The sequence below is a fragment of the Syngnathus acus genome, chromosome 4, assembly GCF_901709675.1.
Source record: "Syngnathus acus chromosome 4, fSynAcu1.2, whole genome shotgun sequence".
Classification (NCBI taxonomy): Eukaryota; Metazoa; Chordata; class Actinopteri; order Syngnathiformes; family Syngnathidae; genus Syngnathus; species Syngnathus acus.
Window position 1 is genome coordinate 4,359,408 of NC_051090.1, and position 19,125 is coordinate 4,378,532.

The following is a 19,125-nucleotide window of genomic DNA, read 5'->3' on the forward strand; positions in this document are numbered from 1 at the left end:
AATAGGAAGAAACCTGTGAAGGAGGTAGAGGTGAGTGTCCCACCACGACTGGCCCCTCTCCATCTCAGGTACCATCAGGTAAGTAGTCACAGATGCCAAGTGGGACACTCACTAGCCCCGCCCACTTCAATGAATGAACCAATCAGCGCAGCGCAAATTGTAATGAGGTTTGCGTCCTCTCGCGTGGGCGTCGTAATTAAAAGTAAATCAATTAAATATCGTGTTTGTTGAAGCGCCAAGCTTTTAAGCACCAAATAGTGAATAAATACACTTGAATTTTGTTGCTATTGTTGTGAAAAGTTAGCAAAACAATTATGGCAACCAGGCTAATATAGCCAAACCCGGAAGTAAACGGACATTATGTTAGAAAAGCCCTTAAACAGCAAGCAAATGTTAGGTTTATCTTGTCTTATTTTATTTTATTAATTCCAACGTAGACGAGAGTGTTTTGTGATCAATAGCCGTATTCGAGCTATTCCTCTGCAGTACGCAACGTCCACCGAAAGGGGTCAGTAAAGACAAGCAAAACAAAGCCATCTGCTTTCTGTTCCAATTTCCAAGAGTGCAAACAACGACGCACCATTTATTTTGAAAGATAAATATTGCTATTTGCAGGGGAAATCAACACGTGATGTTTAGAGGAAACATCAAAACCCAATTTATCCCTCTATAATGAGGAAGCTGTATTAATTTCCCTGAAATATTCCACATTGCCTCAGTGTGATTCCATGCAATTGCTGGTGCCCATGCGGCACCGTTTATTTTTGTTGAAAAGATTCCTTTTTATACCTGCCGTTCTCTGTAATTATCTCGCTGTATGAGATCACAGTTTTTTTTTCCAATTCTCCACATACTCCCGTTTGTATTAGGATTTTCCATCTCTCGCTCCCGAGAGTTCTAAAGTGGCCAAGTTGTATAATGTGTTCAGTGATGATAATGATGCAGGTGAAATGGAGAATGACAAACCGAGGAGTGTTATTACGTTACATGATGGTCTGTCATTTTGGGGAAATCTTGTCGTAATGCAAGTCAAATGGCACCTTGGAGGCCCCACTTGAATTAATTCCAAATAACTTGACCCCTACAAGAGTCATTTGTCATCTTATTTTCATTCGAGCAAACTGGAGAGATTAACCATGTTTTCCTTTTGGTTTGCAATGCATCAATGACTGCATCTCATGAGTCACAACTGTTTTAAAGTGAATAGCAGAATACTGGATTAACCATCATAACCCCCCCAGTGGCTTCGGATTTTCTTCCAAATGGTCTGGCTCATAACAGGAGCCAGGAAACCCTTAAACACTTTGAGCAAGAGGAGGAAGATGTAAGGGGTCTGATGTTGATGGTTATCTTATGCGGTGGAGGGTGTGTGTGTGCATTCGGATTCCAGTACAATGACCTCATCCTCTTTCCCGCCTGGAGGAGAAAGCGAGCTCATGAGTGTCGTAAAGAATAAACAGCATTTACAGACCTTAATGGCTGTAGCACGTCCAATGTGCCCTGGTGGACATTGGAGAAGAACAAACTATGGGAGGAGATTCAATATGTCCGATCGGGATGTGCAGGCCTCAGCGATTTTTACCACATCTTGTATATGTTTGAGTTGCTGATTATTGAGATTCATTGAAAAGCATTTTAAAACCTCTTTTGCAAAGGAACATTTCAAAACATCTGGAATTCATTCCAAAAAGCTTGGAGAGTACCTCATCAATCCCCCTCATGTGATGTTGCCTAGTTTAGTTATTAAATGGTTCATAATAGGACTAAAGCTGTTGTTATACATGCAAAATAAAATTGGATCCGATTATTCGATTAGCCGATTCTTAAAAAAAAAGATACTAGTTCGTGCAGTTGGTCAGCTCAAAGTAAATGCAGTGCAGCCTAAGCCATTAAAGATGATTCAAATTTGAATCAGCAGTCAATTTGATATGACTCGAGAATTAAAAGCCCTCCGGTGATGTCATGGGGATAAATAATGCACATCCACGCAGCGTGTTCGTGCGAGCTGATTTAGCCTCTCTCTCTTTTTCCTCTGCGTGATATTTTTAGAGGAAACTCCATGTTTGCAGATATTTAAATGAATGAACGCTCCAGTGCGCGTGGAAGGAGACTCAGATAATAAGAGCAAGTGAAGCACCTCCCCTTTAAACGCTTTGACTTTCTCTCTCTTTCTCTTTATCTGCAAGCTCCACTCCACGCACTCGCTCCCCACTCATTTGGACATTTGCCTTCGCAGGATCGCCGCTGGATTTACACCCCCGATCTACTTCCACCCCGGGATTGTTTTTGGAAGAAAAAGACGATTTGTGTTTTGAACTGAAACGCGTGGAAGTTGTTTCGTGGGCGGACACGAGGGAAGACGGAATGAAGCGTGCAAAGTGGCTGAGGGGCTGAACGCACGTCAACGCTGCTGGTGAGTCCATGCGTGCGCTTTGCTTTTGTGTTGGAAGTTGAAACTGGAAAGTGATTTTTTTTTTGGGGGGGGGGCTTGCCTCGACCACAAACTCGGAGCTGTCGGTTTAATTGACAGATTTTGCGCAACTTTCCCGTTTTTGGCAAACAGGCTGTTTCGTAATGTAAATCTTGCAAATCTGATCGCAGCCCTCAGGCAGGGCAAAGTTCACCTGGCAGATGTTATGTTGCCTAAAACAAAAGGAGTGTCCCTGCCCAGCTGCTCTTATTTGACGCGTGTTCTTTTGACAGCACGGAACCACATTCAGCAGGATTTCTCGAAATCGTTCAAAGTGGTAGTGCTGAGCGATTAGTTTAGTTTTATTGCTTAAAGTGAGTTGATTAGTCTGGGCTGTTAGGGGCAGTGATTAGTTGAATCTTTGGGTTTGGATCCATGTTTTGACAGGAAGCATATTCAAACTTTCAAATCTTGTTCAACAGGAGCGTTAAAGCCAATTTGACTTAATGTCATTTTCATTTTTTATAATAGTAGTCAGCAATTGTGTGATACTTTCTTTGCATACAGAAAATAGAAGTTGCTTGGCAAAGCATTAAGCTCCAATAAGAAGGTCAGTTTAAGTGAGACTCCTTTTTTTTTATTTTAAGTAGATCAAATTTGAATTGGGACACACAAGCTATTAAGAAGCCACTATCTGTGGTTCCCTGATGGGATATATATATATGTATGGGATTGGATAGTGTAGTTTCTACCTAGAGGGACAGAAATAGATTTCTTTCTGTACATCTATTTCACGCAATATAAAAAAGGAGAAAAAAATTGCCATAACGTTGTTATTCTTTTCTACCCCGCTCAGTTTTTAGCACCACCCCGAGTTTGGAAAGCTGAGCCGCTATGGCCAAGTGGCTCAAAGACTACTTGAGTTTTGGCAGCAGGAAGGTACCCCCGCAGCCCCCCACGCCGGACTACACCGAGAGCGAGATCCTAAAGGCCTACCGCCTCCAGAGGGAACTGGACTTTGAAGATCCGTACGAGGACTCGGAAAACAGAACCAGGGCCGAGTCTGGGACTTCGGAGCCAGCCACCCCCGTGTACGGCTCGCCTATGAAATCCTCCAGCACGGATGTGAAATCTCCCAAACACAGACTTATTAAAGTGGACTCTCAGGACCTGGGGCGGACCAAAATCCTGCTCAGTGCCATCTCGTTGGATGACCATCAAGAACCCGTGAGTATTTCTTATTGGGATTTTCGAATTTGTCACCTGGGCTGGAGGTGATGACAAATGAAGCTCGGGGAGGAGCGAAAGGGGTGCAAGCACTCCCAATTCACTCTTGTCCCATTTATTATTCACTGTGACAGCTTTATTGATCGCACTAGCCGAGCGAATGTGTGTCACAAATATGTTTGCATAAATTCTAGCCGCGTGAGCCACACGAGTAAAATGAGATAATAATTGATGACTCCAGCAGTGTGTTGAATTAGGGGTGCTGGCCATTCCCATGAGTTTTAAACCTTACATGAATAATGAATTGCGGTTGGTTTTGCAAGCTGAAGGAGAACCCTGCACGTGTCAGGGGACTCTCATGTGGACTGGGAGATGTTGAGGACCACGGGATGAGTCACATATGGAAACGAACTGTGCCACAATATGTAAATGTGGAGTGTGCTTAAGCTTGAACCTATTTATACACTATGTAAATAAATAAATGATGGATGGATGGATGGATGGATGGAAAGATGGATGGATGGAAAGATGGATGGATGGAAAGATAGATGGAAAGATAGATAGATGGAAAGATAGATAGATGGAAAGACTAGATAATTATTATCAATAGCTAGATGCTACTAGCTAGCTATCTTGTGGAAAGGTTCGACTGTGTAAAAAGTGAATTACAATACTTCAAAGTTTTGACTGCAAAAGTTGCAAAGTCCATTAACAGTGTGAATTCCATTCGATAGCTTGCTCCCTCATTAATTTCCCAGGATGCATGGGGGGGAAAATCTGCACTCTAATGAACACAGCGGATTCCCGTACATCGATAGACAACGCAATCAATGCGGGCGCTTGAATCGAGTTTTATTTTTAGGCTTTGTGTGCGTTAAACTGGGAAGTGTCAGACAGACTTTTGAGGGATTGCATGTTTGTGTGTCTGTGACCATATGCCAATTGGCCCACTGGTCTCCCTTCCTGGATTATGCGATGCTCAATGAATGCATTAGTTCCATTGTATCCCCAAAACATTACAAACACAAGACTTTCTTCCGCAGTCTCTCTTCTGTCTTTCATGTGGCAACTGCGGTGCAGAATATTGTTGAAGGTTTTGAACCAGGAGCTTCTTTGTATTGTTACTAAATATAACATTTGCCAGCCTTGGTGACACTCTAAATGTTGTTGCAAATGCGTGTCGCAATATTAGCATAAAAACAACAGCCTGGCATCTACTTTGCATTGCACGCAATTCAGCAGGGATGTGATTGCGGCGTTCATGAGCAAGGATGCTTTTTATTATGCTGTTGAGTTAGTCAGAATTTTTTTTTATGAGAATATAAACTTCATTCTGGGTTGTCATTCTTTTTAGGCAATGCCGTCTGCTCCACTGGCGGGGGACACCGATTATTCGGACCCATTCGATGTTCGCCCGGACCATCGACCAGAACCAGATCCGAGACCGACTCCCTCAGAAAGCAACGGCTACATGGAACCTTATGAGGCCCAACGAGTCATAACGGGTAAGTGGTGATGTGGGACTCTTTATTTCATTTGCTGCTGTTTTCATTTGTGAAATAATAAATGCCAGTTGCCATTCAAGATTTTTTTTTTTTTTTCTCACGGCAATGAAAACTGTTTTGCATTTTGATTTCCTTTCTGTCTACCCATCACCGTGCGTCGTCCCTTTGGAGTATTCCCCCCTACCCCCTCCCCTGTGGTTTCTTCCTGCATTATCTCACTCTCATCCAGCATTTTCCATTTGTTTCTCCTCCTGTAACATCTCTGTTTTCCTCTTCCCAGCATCCCTTCCCTGCCCTGTCTCAGTCATTTAGTGTAAAAGTGCTCCCGCCCCCTCCTCCTCCTCTTTCGTCTATCTGGCTTCATCTTGAGGGCTCTCCTCGGCACCCGAGGGGAGTCTGGCTGGCTCGCTAATCTGTCTTTTAGCAAATTATTGTCTTGCCCTCTCTATGATGCGACTTGCGTCTCTGGTGGTCGACTGCGCTGATAATCTCCCGGGTTTAATGAATGCACGCTTCTTTGCTTTGCAAATGACTCGTAATCTGTTCTTGTAGCTGCTGGATAGAGACAGCGGCCAAAGATGAGAATCACAACAGTGATTGAGTGTTGATCTTTTGTCTGCTGTCTTTTGACAGCTATTTTTTTTTTTTGTCTGACCGTCACTGAGACCCACGAGATTAGACTATATGCACAAAGACGTAATGTGGTTTCAAATAAGTAGGATTTATAGTTATTCACCGCATCTGAGTCACTCTTTAATTTGGAATGTGTTCACATGTGTTTTTAGGACCTCAACGCAAGCCAAAATTTGCATTTCCTCCTTCAATGTTGCCAAATTGCCAAATGACATTGGGGTTGAAGAGTTGGAAAAAATGTTTTTCCTGGCAGACAAAGATGTTTGTCTGTTTGTTATGATGTATCTTTTCGACATACTTCCTTGACGCCAATTACGAACTTTGTTAGCTAGAGCTTTGGCGCCATCTGGTGGTATCAAAGAGTGTAATCAAATAATCGCCAAAGAAATCACAAATTGTCGAGTTTGTCAGTGAAATTGCTTCCATCGGCAATACCAAGCTGTCGGCCAAGTGTCCCAAAACTTTTGTGCGCTTTTTCAACTTCTTTGTCTCAGCCTCGCTCACCTTTCGGTCAGATTACAATACCTCCTCCTCCGCTTATGTTTCCCACCACCAAGATTCCAATGAATTTCTCATTTTACTCCCTGTAATCCCGTTTTCATCTCTCCACCTTCATCTTCGCCATCTCCCGGCGGCCTCGCTGACACCTCGGGTTCCCGGCGCAGGTAGAGCAGCTTTCGGCGCAGTGTTTTTGTCACCATGATTTAACATCAAACGCTGACAGATCCCCCCCACATGCGTGCCCCCCTCCCTCCCCCACCTTTATTGCTCCTCCCCCTCCTCCTCCTGTTATTGCCTTGCTCCTCTGCTCTCCCTCATTTCCCTTCTTCTTCACTGCCTCGGGGCCTTTCCCCAGGGCCTCCATTTGGTCGCCATGGTGACAACCAGACAGCCCTATGGTAGCGTCTTGGTGTGGTGTGAAGTTTTCCACCGCTTATCACCATTAAACGGCTCTCTTTCATCCTCTTAGATTTTTTTTTTTATGCACAAAAGATGCCTGCACCTTCATTTTTTTTTTCCTGCCACCTGTTCTTAAGAGGGTACATTTTTGAGGTCACGAGATAAAAAGCACCATTAGTGCTTCCTTTTCCCGGCTCCTGTTGATGAGATGCAGGGATCTGATTAACTTCTCTCGCTTGCGTCGATAATCCTTTTTATCCCAAGGCCATATTTGACTCCAAGAAATATTTCTCAGTCGGGACATGCTGAGAAAGCGATGAGAATTTTTCACGGGGGAACAAGGGCGCCGTTCGATTGCTACAGGGGGGATCGGGCGGATGAGTGGATGGGGTGCCCGTGTGCCTTTATGCTACTCGGCATTGGAGCCCAAAGCCTTGTTAAGCCGCGATATGAGATTGTGAGCCCTCGCCGCAAGCTGCGCAAACATCATTTGTCCCGCTCTTTTAATTCTAGTCATGTCAGCGCTCAACAGGCGCTCGAGGTACCAAACAATACCCGTGTTAATATTATTGCGGCTGTGATTTTCAGCTTGACTCGTTTTTGTATCTTCTTTGATAGAGCTGCAACGTGGCCCCGGAGGAGGACGCTCGCGGGGCGGGCTGCAGCTTTACGACACCCCTTATGAAGACGGGCGAGGCCAACGTTCGGGGTTTACGTTCGGAGAAGCTCAGGAGGAGGGCAGCAGCAGGCTGCCGCAAGACGATGAAAGACCCGCTGACGAGTATGACCAACCTTGGGAGTGGAAGAAAGATAACATCTCCAAAGCTTTTGCAGGTACGGTTGATTTTGAAACCCAATGAACGGTAAATAATAATAAAAAAAAACAGGGACCATCTGAAATGTGAATTTTGAAGAATTAATTAGTGATATGAATGTTCGTCCCGATAGAGAATCCTCCATCAGACTGAAGAAGCAAAACAACAAATTACTACTCAAGCATAAAAGTGCAAGACTTCTCCAGATCGTTTTCATCATGGGGCCATAGAATTAGAGATGGTATTATTTGAGTGGGTGAGCGGTAAAGCCGACACTTTTAATGAGCACTTTTCAAGGGCCGAATGCTGCCCGGAGGCTCAGAGAACAGTTTGTTATATCACACAGTGGAATTCTTTTCTAATTGTCCTGGCCTTCTTCAGCTCATTTTCCACCATCACCACACAGCAGCATAAAACGGAGACCATGGTGACCCTCACGGTCTCATCTCTTTTCCTTTATTCTCTTCAAACAACTCCATATTGATTTCTTTCTGTTTCTCTCCTAAAGTCACAACAACATTTGGGTTGATGTTGTGTCATGAGGGACTCAAGGATCTTAACTTAAGTTGAAAATAATAAAGGGCCCATGATTGATCCCTGCGGTACCTCAAAGTGAATTGTAGATTTGGTTGATGAAATATTATTCATTTTGACATTTGTTTTCATGGAAAATGTGGGAAGAGTCGGAATTTGGGGACTGTAGAAAACATCAACCCACATGTCCGAATATTTGCTGAATATTGTGATGGTTTTGAAATGTGGACATTTTAGCATAATGTTAATTAGAAGATACCAAGTGATATATAATGTTGTCATTTATGACCATGTTGGTGTGAGGACTGGAATGTAAAAGAGGAATCCAGTCTGTCTAAGTAGATCAGTGCTCTCCGTGAGAGGCCAAGCCAGCTTAATTGAACCGCATCTTTCAAGTCAGCAAGGTCAAGGTGATGGGATAATAAATCAACCGTGCCTCGTCGGCACTCTCGGTTCCCACTACCAAGCCCCCCCCCACCCCCCGAGTGTGTGTGAGATCGCCCCACCCCTCACTTAATTACATGTCTACATGTGCATGACCGATCCAGTGCTAATAAGTGTCACAGTGAGAGAGCGGTGATAAAATTACATTGTTAATTTTTTTTTTTACCCCCATCTTTCAATCGCATGTATTGAAGTATGTATGGAATTTTATTTCATGATAATTCCACTCTAGTTCCACAGCCCCAAGGGGGGAAAGAGCTTGCTCTGCCGTACCACTTTGACCTCCCGTCATTGCCGCTTAGCGTCCTTCGTGCCGGCATGTTGCCTTTCGTTACGCGCCAAAGCACACCAGTCTAAACAAACAAACCGTATTTTCCGTTCTTGCCCTTAATCCACGGCCGCAGAGCTAGTCTGCCTGGACAGGGAACGGCTGGCGGATAGCAAAGGATGGAGGGAGCGAACAAGAGGTGTGAAGGAAAAGGACAACGAGATATGCACATCCAAGGTTAGGTAAGGAGGGAGGGGCTTAAAGGCGGAGAACGGCCAGAGGCTGTGTTGATGTGAGGAGGCCATACTGACTGCCTCCATCAGTCAACTTAACACATGAGCGCACTCGCTTTCTCGTACGCGGCGCTGACAAGGCTGTCGTCGTTGCCCTCTTTCCTGACACATTCCCTCAGATAACCTGCAGGTGGGGGTCACCGTGGTCTTCCCTCACCTCATCAGCGCCTCCGCACGGGGCACAAGATGTACTCAAGCAGCTCTAATTAGCGCCAGGCTTCTACTTGGAGGTGGCGTGCAAGTTGTTGGCACAAATGAGCGCGTCGGCGTTGACGCCGCCGGAGCGTGGGAGGGCGAGTGCTTCCGCTGATGCTTTTTACAGCTTAACTGAGTTTCTATTTAATTATTGTCTCAGGTTGTCAACGCTGGCCACCTTTGTCGGGGGAAGTGAAACCGCGTGACAGGCCTCATGATGGATTTTTCCCTTCAGTCTTTGAAAGCTGTCACTCGTCTCCCTCATCCAGCTGAAATGACAGCATTTATTAATTCACCGACATCAATATATAGCTCGGCAGTAGGAAATGGCCGCCGCAGCTGCTCGGAACCAATCAGCGAGTTAATGAAAGGCGCCATCTCATTAGCCCTTTCATGGCCACACCTAATGAACAGATGAATGTTTCTTTTTTCCGTTTTATAATTCGCTAGCACAGCTTCGATGGCTGTGTGAGTTTCTGTAGAGTGAGAACGCAATGAGGGAGGAATGCAATTAGCCAGTCTATGGCGTTTTGCATTATATGTTAGCATGAAGCTAGCTAGACACAAACACTTTGCCTCTTTTTTTGAAGAATTGTTTACTATCTGCCAAACTCAAATCATAATTAGCACTCAATTTTACTTGAAATAGCTCATATCTTGAAAACCTGTCGGGGTATCTTGACAGATGGTCAGTTTGTGACTCTTTTCTGTGTGTAAGCATTGTCTGGATGTTGGATTTCCTCCTCTGTGTGTGTGTCAGTCGGAGCCTGGCCGTGTTTTGTGTGGCCGTGTGCATGGAAACAAACACACAAAGGGGAAAAAAAAAAAACAGAAAATGAGATTTGCAGCGCGCCGCTCTCTGAAGCCCCCGCGGGCCATCATCAGAGAGCAGCCTCTTCATCAATTTAGTGGCGCCGCGCAAGGACTTGTCTTTGTCACATTTCCTCGTTTTCCCCCCATCACTCGCTGCTTTTACTTCTCCCTGGCCGTGACCTTAGCCAGACATTTAATGGAAAGGCATTCCTTTCCTGTCAGACGGACGGCTGAGTTGATGGACGTAAACTAAGACCAAAAGGAAAAGAAGCGGTCGAAAACGGAATCGTCTCTATTCGTGGGGGTTAAGCACCAAGCCAAGTACAAAAATTTGTGAATAATACACACACACGTCCATTTTCTTTCTTGTGTTTAAAATTGCCTGTGGTCATAAAAATACCCCAAACTATGATCCTAAAACATAAAATAAATAAAGGGCTGACAGAGGATTTCATTTCGAAGAAAACGCTCTGCAATAGCAGCCTTTGCAAGCCATAAAAAAACTAATTGCTACTTTTCTATTAGCCTCTTTATTACATTTTTTAACTCAGTGATTCATCGTGAATTGCTGCCTATTCAGTTTCCTATTCACAGATATTCTTTTGAAACGGTCCTCAATGATCCTCTAAAAAAAAAAAAAATTCTCATTTTTTTGCTCCTTAATGAATTTCTATCAGCATTTTTTGAAGAATTATTTGGGTTTGTTAAAAAAGATATATCATTGCCCCCCCGCCATGACTCCCTCCCCAGGAAAAAGTCCACATTTTGACAAAAATCAGCCCACTCTGAGAATAAATTCACTTCACAACATGCCCGGAAATTGATTATCTGTGACCAATGTGCTATAAACTTGTGTGAATGTCCCTTTTCTCCCTGATCTGACATAAGGTGTTAATTATCTTGTCTTTATGGGGGGTGGGCTCCGTGTGCCCAGCAGAAGGTCTTTATGAGCGTGTGCATGCCAGCCCCTTCCAAAAAAAAACAGATGTCTTCATTAAAGAACTAAATGAAGCTGTCTTTGTATGACAATGGCTTGCTTTTCTTTTGAGCATGCAGAAAACAGCAGGTGTGCTTAAGAAGTTACCTGTCAAATGACGCTGTGTTTGTAAATTGAGCTAAATTGAGAGATAAATTGAGCTTTGAGCGTGGCGCTTTTGTCTGGATGTCTTTGTCTCCTTAAAGTCTTTGTGCTGCGCTTGAGGACAAAGCTGAGCACACGCAGCTTTCCCCCGCGTGGTACATCATCGGGTTCTAGTTGTAGATGGCAGGCAGATGTCCCCCCCCCCGTCAGGATGCGTGTCGTCCATCTTCTTATCTTGATGCTTTGTCAGCGTGTTGGCAGAGCAAAGAGATAAACTGATGCTTCAGACATAAACTGACTCGTTTTGTTGGGTCTGTTGATGCGTATGGCAAAAAGACAGAAAGAACATTTGAATGTTTAATCATTTTATTTAATAATTAATAATTAATTTAATAATTTGTCCTTTAGTATTAAATCGGCCATTTTATTTTTTGGGGGGGGACTTATGAATTTAAGAAAAACATGATAAAATCTTTTCATTTCTTTTTTTCCCCCCACCCACAAAAATTTGATTTCAGGTATTTTTTTAAATTTTATTTTATTTTTTAAAGTCACGTCATTTTTTTAAAATAATATTCTACAGAGGGATTAGAAAAGTCACGGTAGCTTGTTTGTAGCTCATGCTATACAAAGTTTTTGAAGACCCACATGACTCCAAATTTGGTCCACCCGTGTCCACTCGGTGCCATTTTGTAGTCGGTTAGCGCTAGCAGACAGTCCGACAGTCGTTTTTGCATTGTCAGGTGTGTCTCATTGAGGGGTGCCAGGCCGCACTTTGGTCCTGGCTTGGGTGGCGCTGTGTCCCGCTCCAGATGGGGGCCATTGTACTGCGCCAGACATCAATAATTCACAGAGAGCCAGAGAAAGTGGCGAAGTGTGTCTGCCTGCTCAATAATTAACCAGCGAGGGGAGGGAACCATGTTTGTACAGCCAGGTCCCTTTCTGAACGCCCATTCAAATCTCCTTTGAAGCAGCGGGCCCGGCGGGGATAAGGGTTAGGGTGGTGGTGGGGGGGGGTCTTTCCATTTGTCAGCTCATTAAGACATCTCATTTCCTTGTATTTGTTTTGTAATCTTTTTAGCTCGAGTATCACGCAGAACGGGCAAATCCAAATCGCATAATGTGAGCTTGTGTCGGACTACAGAGACGACAGATTATTGCCTGCCGTGGTAGATAATGAGCTATTTTCAGCACCTCGTTCGTACCCCCTCACCCCCTCGTTCCTCCAGCCCCTCCCTCCACTGGAGGTAGGACAGCGAAAGAAGCATTTTCACACCCTTCAATTACTCCGCCGCATGGCACACATGAAGCCTCAATTTTGTCCGGTCACACAATTTCTCAGCATTCGATAAGAGTGAACAATGCAAGCTGCGCTTACAAAAGATCTCTTAAATGATCTCCTTTCACTCTCGTGATGAATGGTTGTGTTCAGAGGATCTGGTGTTTGTGTACACAGCAGAAGCCCTCAGTCAATTGAAAAGTGAGATCTGAAATGTGTCTTTAGTTCATCCACAGCCACATTTAGAATGTCGCTGGTTTATAACCCGGAAACTGATTTTGTTTTATTATTTTTTTGCCTGTGTGAAAGCTTCCGTACATTTTGATTGGCTTTAATTTTGAATCGCTGACTCTTGGCTACTCGTGAAATTTTGTGGCCCTTAGTTGTATTTCTCTTGATAGGAATTTTTATTTTTTTTAAATCCCTCAGTATTGTTATTGTTGTTTTATGGATTGAGGTGTTACAAAAAACAAAATTGTTCTACTTTCTTTTCAACTCAACAAAAAATATTTCTCCGCTTTTTAGTCAGAAACCTGTTTTGTGTGAAACCAACCCATATTCTATTACTGATTAATAATGAGCAGAAAAAGTTAGAAACCCAAATCAGATTTTTCTTTTTGGCATTTTGTCTCTTTCCACTGGTTGTGTCCTTCTGCACTGGCGTCACATAACCCGCCCGCCGCCACGTTTCACTTCCATTCATTTCCTCTCATTAAAATCTTGCACTCCGTTTGAGTCTTGCCACTTTGTCAATGCTGCCTCTCTCACACATCTACTTTTTGTTGAAGCCATCTGTGCTTTTTCTCACTCTGTCGCTCTCGTTTCTCTCACCTGATACCCCCCACCCCCCCACTTCCTCTATTAGAGATGAGAGTCTTGTCAGAGCTGCCCTGATGGGTCAGAGGGGGAAGGAGGAGCCATGTGTTAAAAAGCAAGGTGACCTCTCGCCCTGAACACGACTAAGCATCTTTCCCACATTTGCTCCCCCCCCCCCCCACCACGACCTCTTTGACTCAGGCTGTTCTGTTGCTTTCCACCAATGTATTTGCCACACAAGAAAAAAAGAAAACTGCCAATAATTCAAACCCGTCAAGTTTATGGAAAAAATAATAATTTTAAGAAATAAAATTGTGTGGGGGTTCATCTTTATTGTTATCGCTCAAACTTTATGAAAACGACCCATATGAGTCACTAAGAATCTTTTTCTGTCTCTGTGTCAACAGTGCAGTTTGACGGGCCCGACTGGGATCGCTCGTCATCGCCTACCGAGCGCTTGCGTCCTCCGGGGCCTCGCTCCAGCCCTCTAGTGGGCGGTGGCGGGGTGAAGTTTCGAATGCCCCAGGAAGGTCTCACCATGGTGGGGGAGAGAGTGGACCCCACACAGCCTCTGGAGAAGCAAGTGTATGTCTTCCCTCTTTCCAACTTTCAATGTAGATTTTTAACTCATTCGCTCCCATTGACGACTACAGACGTCAAAGATTTTTTTTAAGCGCTAGAAGTGAACGAGTTAAAACATAGGCAATATCGCTGTTGACATTTCATTAGACGAAGAGGTTTGCTTGATTTCATGTTCATCGTCCTTGTGGCCATTAGTTTAATTACCTCAATCTAATAGATGACAACGTTTTATAGTAGCGCCGCCGTTACGCTTAACATGAACTGTCGTCTAAACATGTCGTACTTGCGCGTCACGCTCGGACAACATCGAAACTGCAATTTTCCACTTGCTGATGAGCAGCTTTTAACATTTGAAGGACAATTTGTGTTGTTTAGCTGTCTCGCCTTTGATCATTAATGAGCTTGCAGAAAATGACGCGTTAATGCGTTTCGGCTCAGCGGCGCCGTGAAGCATTAGAGTAAAAACTAATTAGGTCCGAACATAAAAAACACACAAACATTTACTTTGGTGTTGTAGTTTTCGACATTATTGCTGTTATTTATGTTCCGCCTCTTGGAACATAAAGGCTTGTTTGACTAATGGAATCCAAGCGCGCGACATCACTTAGCCGCATGAGCTGAGTTTGCTGCCTCTTGTAAATGCTGTTATGAGGTTTATTGCCTTCTATGCCGCTTTAAAAAATTAAATAGGAAACGCCTGCCTGGTTAATTATTGTTGATACCAACACTTGAGTTCTTTAATCCATTGTATGGACTCAAAGACTAGAAGACACGTTTTATCAATTACTTCACCGTTGTAGTTGTTTAATTGTTGTTTTTATAAAGTCGGTGTGCGTGGCTGTGTTGTTAGTAAGTATTCTCGCTCGCCGTGCGTCTCAGGTGGTACCACGGTTCGCTGTCTCGGTCCGAAGCGGAGTCGCTGCTCACGTTGAGTAAAGAGTGCAGCTACTTGGTGAGGAACAGCCAGACCAACAGATGTGACTACTCGCTGTCTCTAAGGTACACACACATGAACACACTTTTTAAAGCCAGGAGATTGGCCAGAGGGCAGCCATTAATATGATTAAAGTAAAACATTATTTTTGATTAATTAGAATGAAATAGTTAAAATTGTGAAAAAATTAATAATTTTATTTCAGAAGTATTTCACATAAAATACAGAAATTTTGGTGAAATAAGTGTTTTTGTATTTATTATAATCTTCTTTAATAAATTAAATATAATTTATATTAAGACTAAATTAGCATCAATTAGTGTTTAATGCAAAATGACCCATTTTACACCTTTTAAACCTCATCTACAATTTTCCTTGCCCATCTGTTTTGCAAATCAAATCTGGCCCATAATCACTTGCTTCTCATTGCTGCAAAGTGTGTGTGTGAAACTACCTGAACAGCAGTCGACTGTCTACACGCACGTGCTCCACCCCCTCCCATCTGTCTCTACCCTCCCTCCTCTCTTCATCCATCACTCAAACTTTGCATCACTGGCGCATTGCTTCCTCCTCCGCTAGTCATTAGCAGGCTGCTATAATGCTTATCTGCTCAAATCTCTCCCTTGTAATTGCGTGATTCAACGCCGCGGCCTCCCATCATGCCTCTGTCCTTGACTCCCCACCACCCTGCCCCGCCCTCCCCTCTCCTTCTTCTGCGGTCCCAAAGGGCTTCCTCTAAGTGGTAATCAGGCAGGTAGAGCACACTTCAGTGCACACATCATCCTCGCCATAATCACTAATGAATATGAATCACCTTCTGTAGGCCACACAAAAAGGGCGGCGACTTGCAAGAGAGATGAGACTGCTCGTGTGTGTGTGTGTAAACAACTTTGAAGACGACTCACAAATTCCTGCACACTTCCTGTGGCTCAAGGTCGCAACTCTCGTTTTGCATTTTGCTCACGCGAAGTCTAGAAGATCTAATGAGCGGAGATGAAGTATCGGAACATTTGAATTCAATTCAACCTCCGAAGTTTTTGTTAGCTTAGCAAGCGGTCTGAACATGTTTTGTTGACATTGATTAGGGTTTCAACACACAAATAGACGGAAAACAACTGCCGTCACTTCGATTGTTTAGTCCTCATCAGACTGTTGCGACTGCTCGCCGAGTTTCAGCCTTGAGGCTATTCGCGGCTTTTGCTATCTGCGAGAAGTTTCTTGCTGGGCCAGCCGTCCGTCTCAGCTTACATGAACAATGTCAGTGGAGGTCGGCCATGACCGCCGGGGACTTGCATATTCCTCACCCACCTTCACAGTCCAAGGCATTTCCCCTCCTTTCCTCTTGTTGCATGTGCTAATCCTCATCCATCATAATGTCCCGCTCCCCCTCCCCTTCCCTAAATCCACCGAGGCAGCATGAGTCCCCAGCGTCCTCCTTTCATCGTGACTTCCCTCGCCCGTCGTAATTTGAGCTTGTTGTTTTGGTCCCAGGAGCTGCCAAGGTTTCATGCACATCAAGTTCACACAGTGCAAAGACGGCAAGTACGTGCTGGGACACAACAGCCCGCCGTTCGACTCCATCCCCGAGCTGGTGCATTTCTACACCACGCACAAGCTCCCCATCCGGGGCGCCGAGCACCTGTCGTTGCTCTTCCCCGTTCTAGTGCAGACTCTCTGACTATAAAATTATTATTTTTTTGGTTCAGAAACTTCAAACTCATTCGTCCTGCTTATTTTTTTTGGACTGGACCTTTCACTGCTGTGCCAAGTGTCACTAACCTCTGAGGAGATTGAGTTTGAAAGAAACTCTTCTCGCTCTCTCGCTGACGGACTTCGGGACTTTCTCCTTTCATTTTTATTTTATTTTTTTCTTGGCCACACATCCGTCACAGCCGAGGAAGCACCTTGGGAGATACACCAAGGTTCTGTTTCCAGAGGACGGTTCGCCGAACAACGAGATTCAATTACTGCTGGTTCAAAAAACACTTCATTGACACTGGTTAAATATTCCTCTTGTCATATTTTTCACATTTCTACTAGAATCAATAAATGGAACTATAGAGGATGATGAATGTGTTTTTCATGACTGAGCTTGAGAAATCATTTTTCAACTCTGCACAAAAGTCACGTTCAAATTTTCCCTAATTAGAGAATTTTATCTTTCATGCAAAATCCCACTCAAGCTCTTTGTTGGCAATAATTTTGGCCTTTTCAGAGCGAAGCGTCTCTCTCGAACTTTAAACGCCCTGTTTGCAGGCTGGAGACGAATCAGGAAACACTTGAAAGCGTCGCCCCTTTCACGCCGCCCCCCCCTCACACATTTGATTGCCGATTGTCCCCTCGCCAAGTGATTTAGTAGCTGATTGGCGAGTCGTATTGAGTAAATTCTTGCCATCTGGATGGTTTTTTTTGGGTCTCATTTAAGATTCTTGGTTGACTCTTTCGGTGATTAAAAATGGCTCACATGGCATTCCACCAATTGTAATAAATGTAAATGTGTATTCATGACTATTTTGGTCATTTTATGCTAAGATAGTTGAGCAAAAAATATCTCACATCTTTTACAGGGGACTTGTGTTTTTTCAATTGTTTGTATACAAAGATTCCGGTCGACCTATGTTTCGTAAACAACTGTATTCATCGTTAAAGTATTTAACACAAACAACCTTCACATGAGACTCATCAATAGCATTAGCTAGCTAGCATACTAGTCTTAATAAGCAGCTAGCACAAACTGACAAGACCACGCAAAATATGTGCTCTACCATGTTTATTAAAATAACCTTTTGACATATTATAAACATAATAAATGTGGAATGTAACATGCGCAGATAAGAATTAACTAGTAGCCGAAGAGCGGGCGGGGTGAGCAGTGGCTTATTTTCATGAGACAGGAAAGTAAAACGCAATCAATGAGTTACTCGATGTATGGGAGTGTTAATTGAACAATAAATCACAAAGCATAAAGATGCGCTGCGTACAATTTTTTTTATTTTAATAAAACCTCCACAGGACAGGGGAAAAAAAAAAAAGCAGAACACTTGGCAAGATTGTGTGTTTCAGTCACACACACATTTGCTCTCCATCCATTAACAGCATGGTTGGTGTGGAAAGGGGGGGGGGTGATATGGAGGGCAGCTCTCATTATTTGGGCTGCGCTGCAGAGTGAAAAGCGCTGGGATTGCTTTCATTACAGCGCCAAATGAAATAGCGGAGGCTGATTACCCGCGTGACGGAGAGACGAGGCGTGCTGGATCACTCCGTTGGGGAGGGGGGCGGGCGAGCAAGGTGGAGATACTGTTAAAAAAAAAAAATCTTGAATGTGTGACAGACATTGACATTGAGAATGGCAGGGGGGTGCTGCCATGGTCCCATTTTTTCCAGCAAGACCCCCTGGGGAAAAATGTGAAATGTAACGACAGTGGCAGCACAGCATGTTGGAATCAAAGAATATCGTCCTCACTTCAATTGCACCAATCGTTCTTTCTTTCCATTTGCGACATCGACATTCAAGTAATTCATTTATCAATAGTACTACGTCATGTAATTCTGCAAATACATTGACCATTCCTGTAGAATGGTTCAAAATGGAATGTTGGTGTGAGTTAAGTAGTTCTGATGTGAATTTTTCATTTTCATTTCCAATTGACTCTCGTCTTCCAGCTCTCGTTTGCAGGTCCTAATTGAAGCAAAAGCTCCGTTCTGTCACGAATCCCAGCGCCAGTATCGCCTTCCTGCTAGACTGTGTTCGCATGCAGCTGTCGTGACTTTGAGTCTGTGTGTGCACGTGTGTGTGCAATGTCAGGTGTGGTGGTGGTGGGTGTCAATCACGAGACATCGGCGGCGGTGGCAGCTGTTCAGCCATTGCAGTTGGCCCGGCGGAATAAACCCAGACCAAAATATTCAAATCTACTTGCAAATAATCTACCTGGAGATTGCCAGTGGGAATGATTCGCTGATCTCAGCGTGTTTAGCGCAAAAGCTAACTTAGGCGTGTCCGATTTGTTTTCATGACAACAATAGTTCTGTTTCTGTGCAACTGTATTTATATCTACGCTCGGAGCGTGTTCAGCGCCACAAGTGAGAAACTGCACACGCGTGACGGGCTTTAAGACCAGCCCGCTGTGCTTCACTTATCCTTCGACCGAGACACGCTAAATCCTGCACTTGTGGCAGGGGGCCTGGAGGACAAAGTGTGGAGGTCAAATTAGGCGTGTGTGTGTGTGTGTGTCCTTGCATGCGTGCCTTGCCGGAAGATTGCAATCAGAAATGGTTTGCAGAGAAAGCAGCTGCTGTTTTGAGGGATTTGCAAGTTATTTTAAGGAAGGATTTGTCAGGGGTTTTCCATTGAAAGACATTGAGCAGGTCCCACGCTGTGAATGGAGCTAGTCAAGCA

General features: G+C 44.0%; 1 protein-coding gene across 6 annotated transcripts; it reads left to right on the top strand.

The window, feature by feature from the left end:
• Positions 1-5: 5 nt before the first annotated feature.
• Positions 6-17,219, top strand: shdb (Src homology 2 domain containing transforming protein D, b). 6 transcript variants are annotated; one of them, XM_037248758.1, is made up of 8 exons: positions 6-78; positions 2,237-2,416; positions 3,264-3,637; positions 4,992-5,142; positions 7,294-7,509; positions 13,621-13,798; positions 14,675-14,794; positions 16,221-17,219. In XM_037248758.1, the coding sequence occupies exons 3-8, from the start codon at positions 3,305-3,307 to the stop codon at positions 16,405-16,407; spliced, it is 1,185 nt and encodes a 394-aa protein (XP_037104653.1). In that variant the 5' UTR covers positions 6-78; positions 2,237-2,416; positions 3,264-3,304; the 3' UTR covers positions 16,408-17,219. The 6 variants fall into 6 exon arrangements, with proteins under 6 accessions (XP_037104653.1, XP_037104651.1, XP_037104655.1 ...); XM_037248756.1 differs by lacking the exon at positions 6-78 and having other exon boundaries at positions 2,153-2,416; XM_037248760.1 differs by lacking the exon at positions 6-78 and having other exon boundaries at positions 2,153-2,416; positions 3,267-3,637.
• Positions 17,220-19,125: the final 1,906 nt, after the last annotated feature.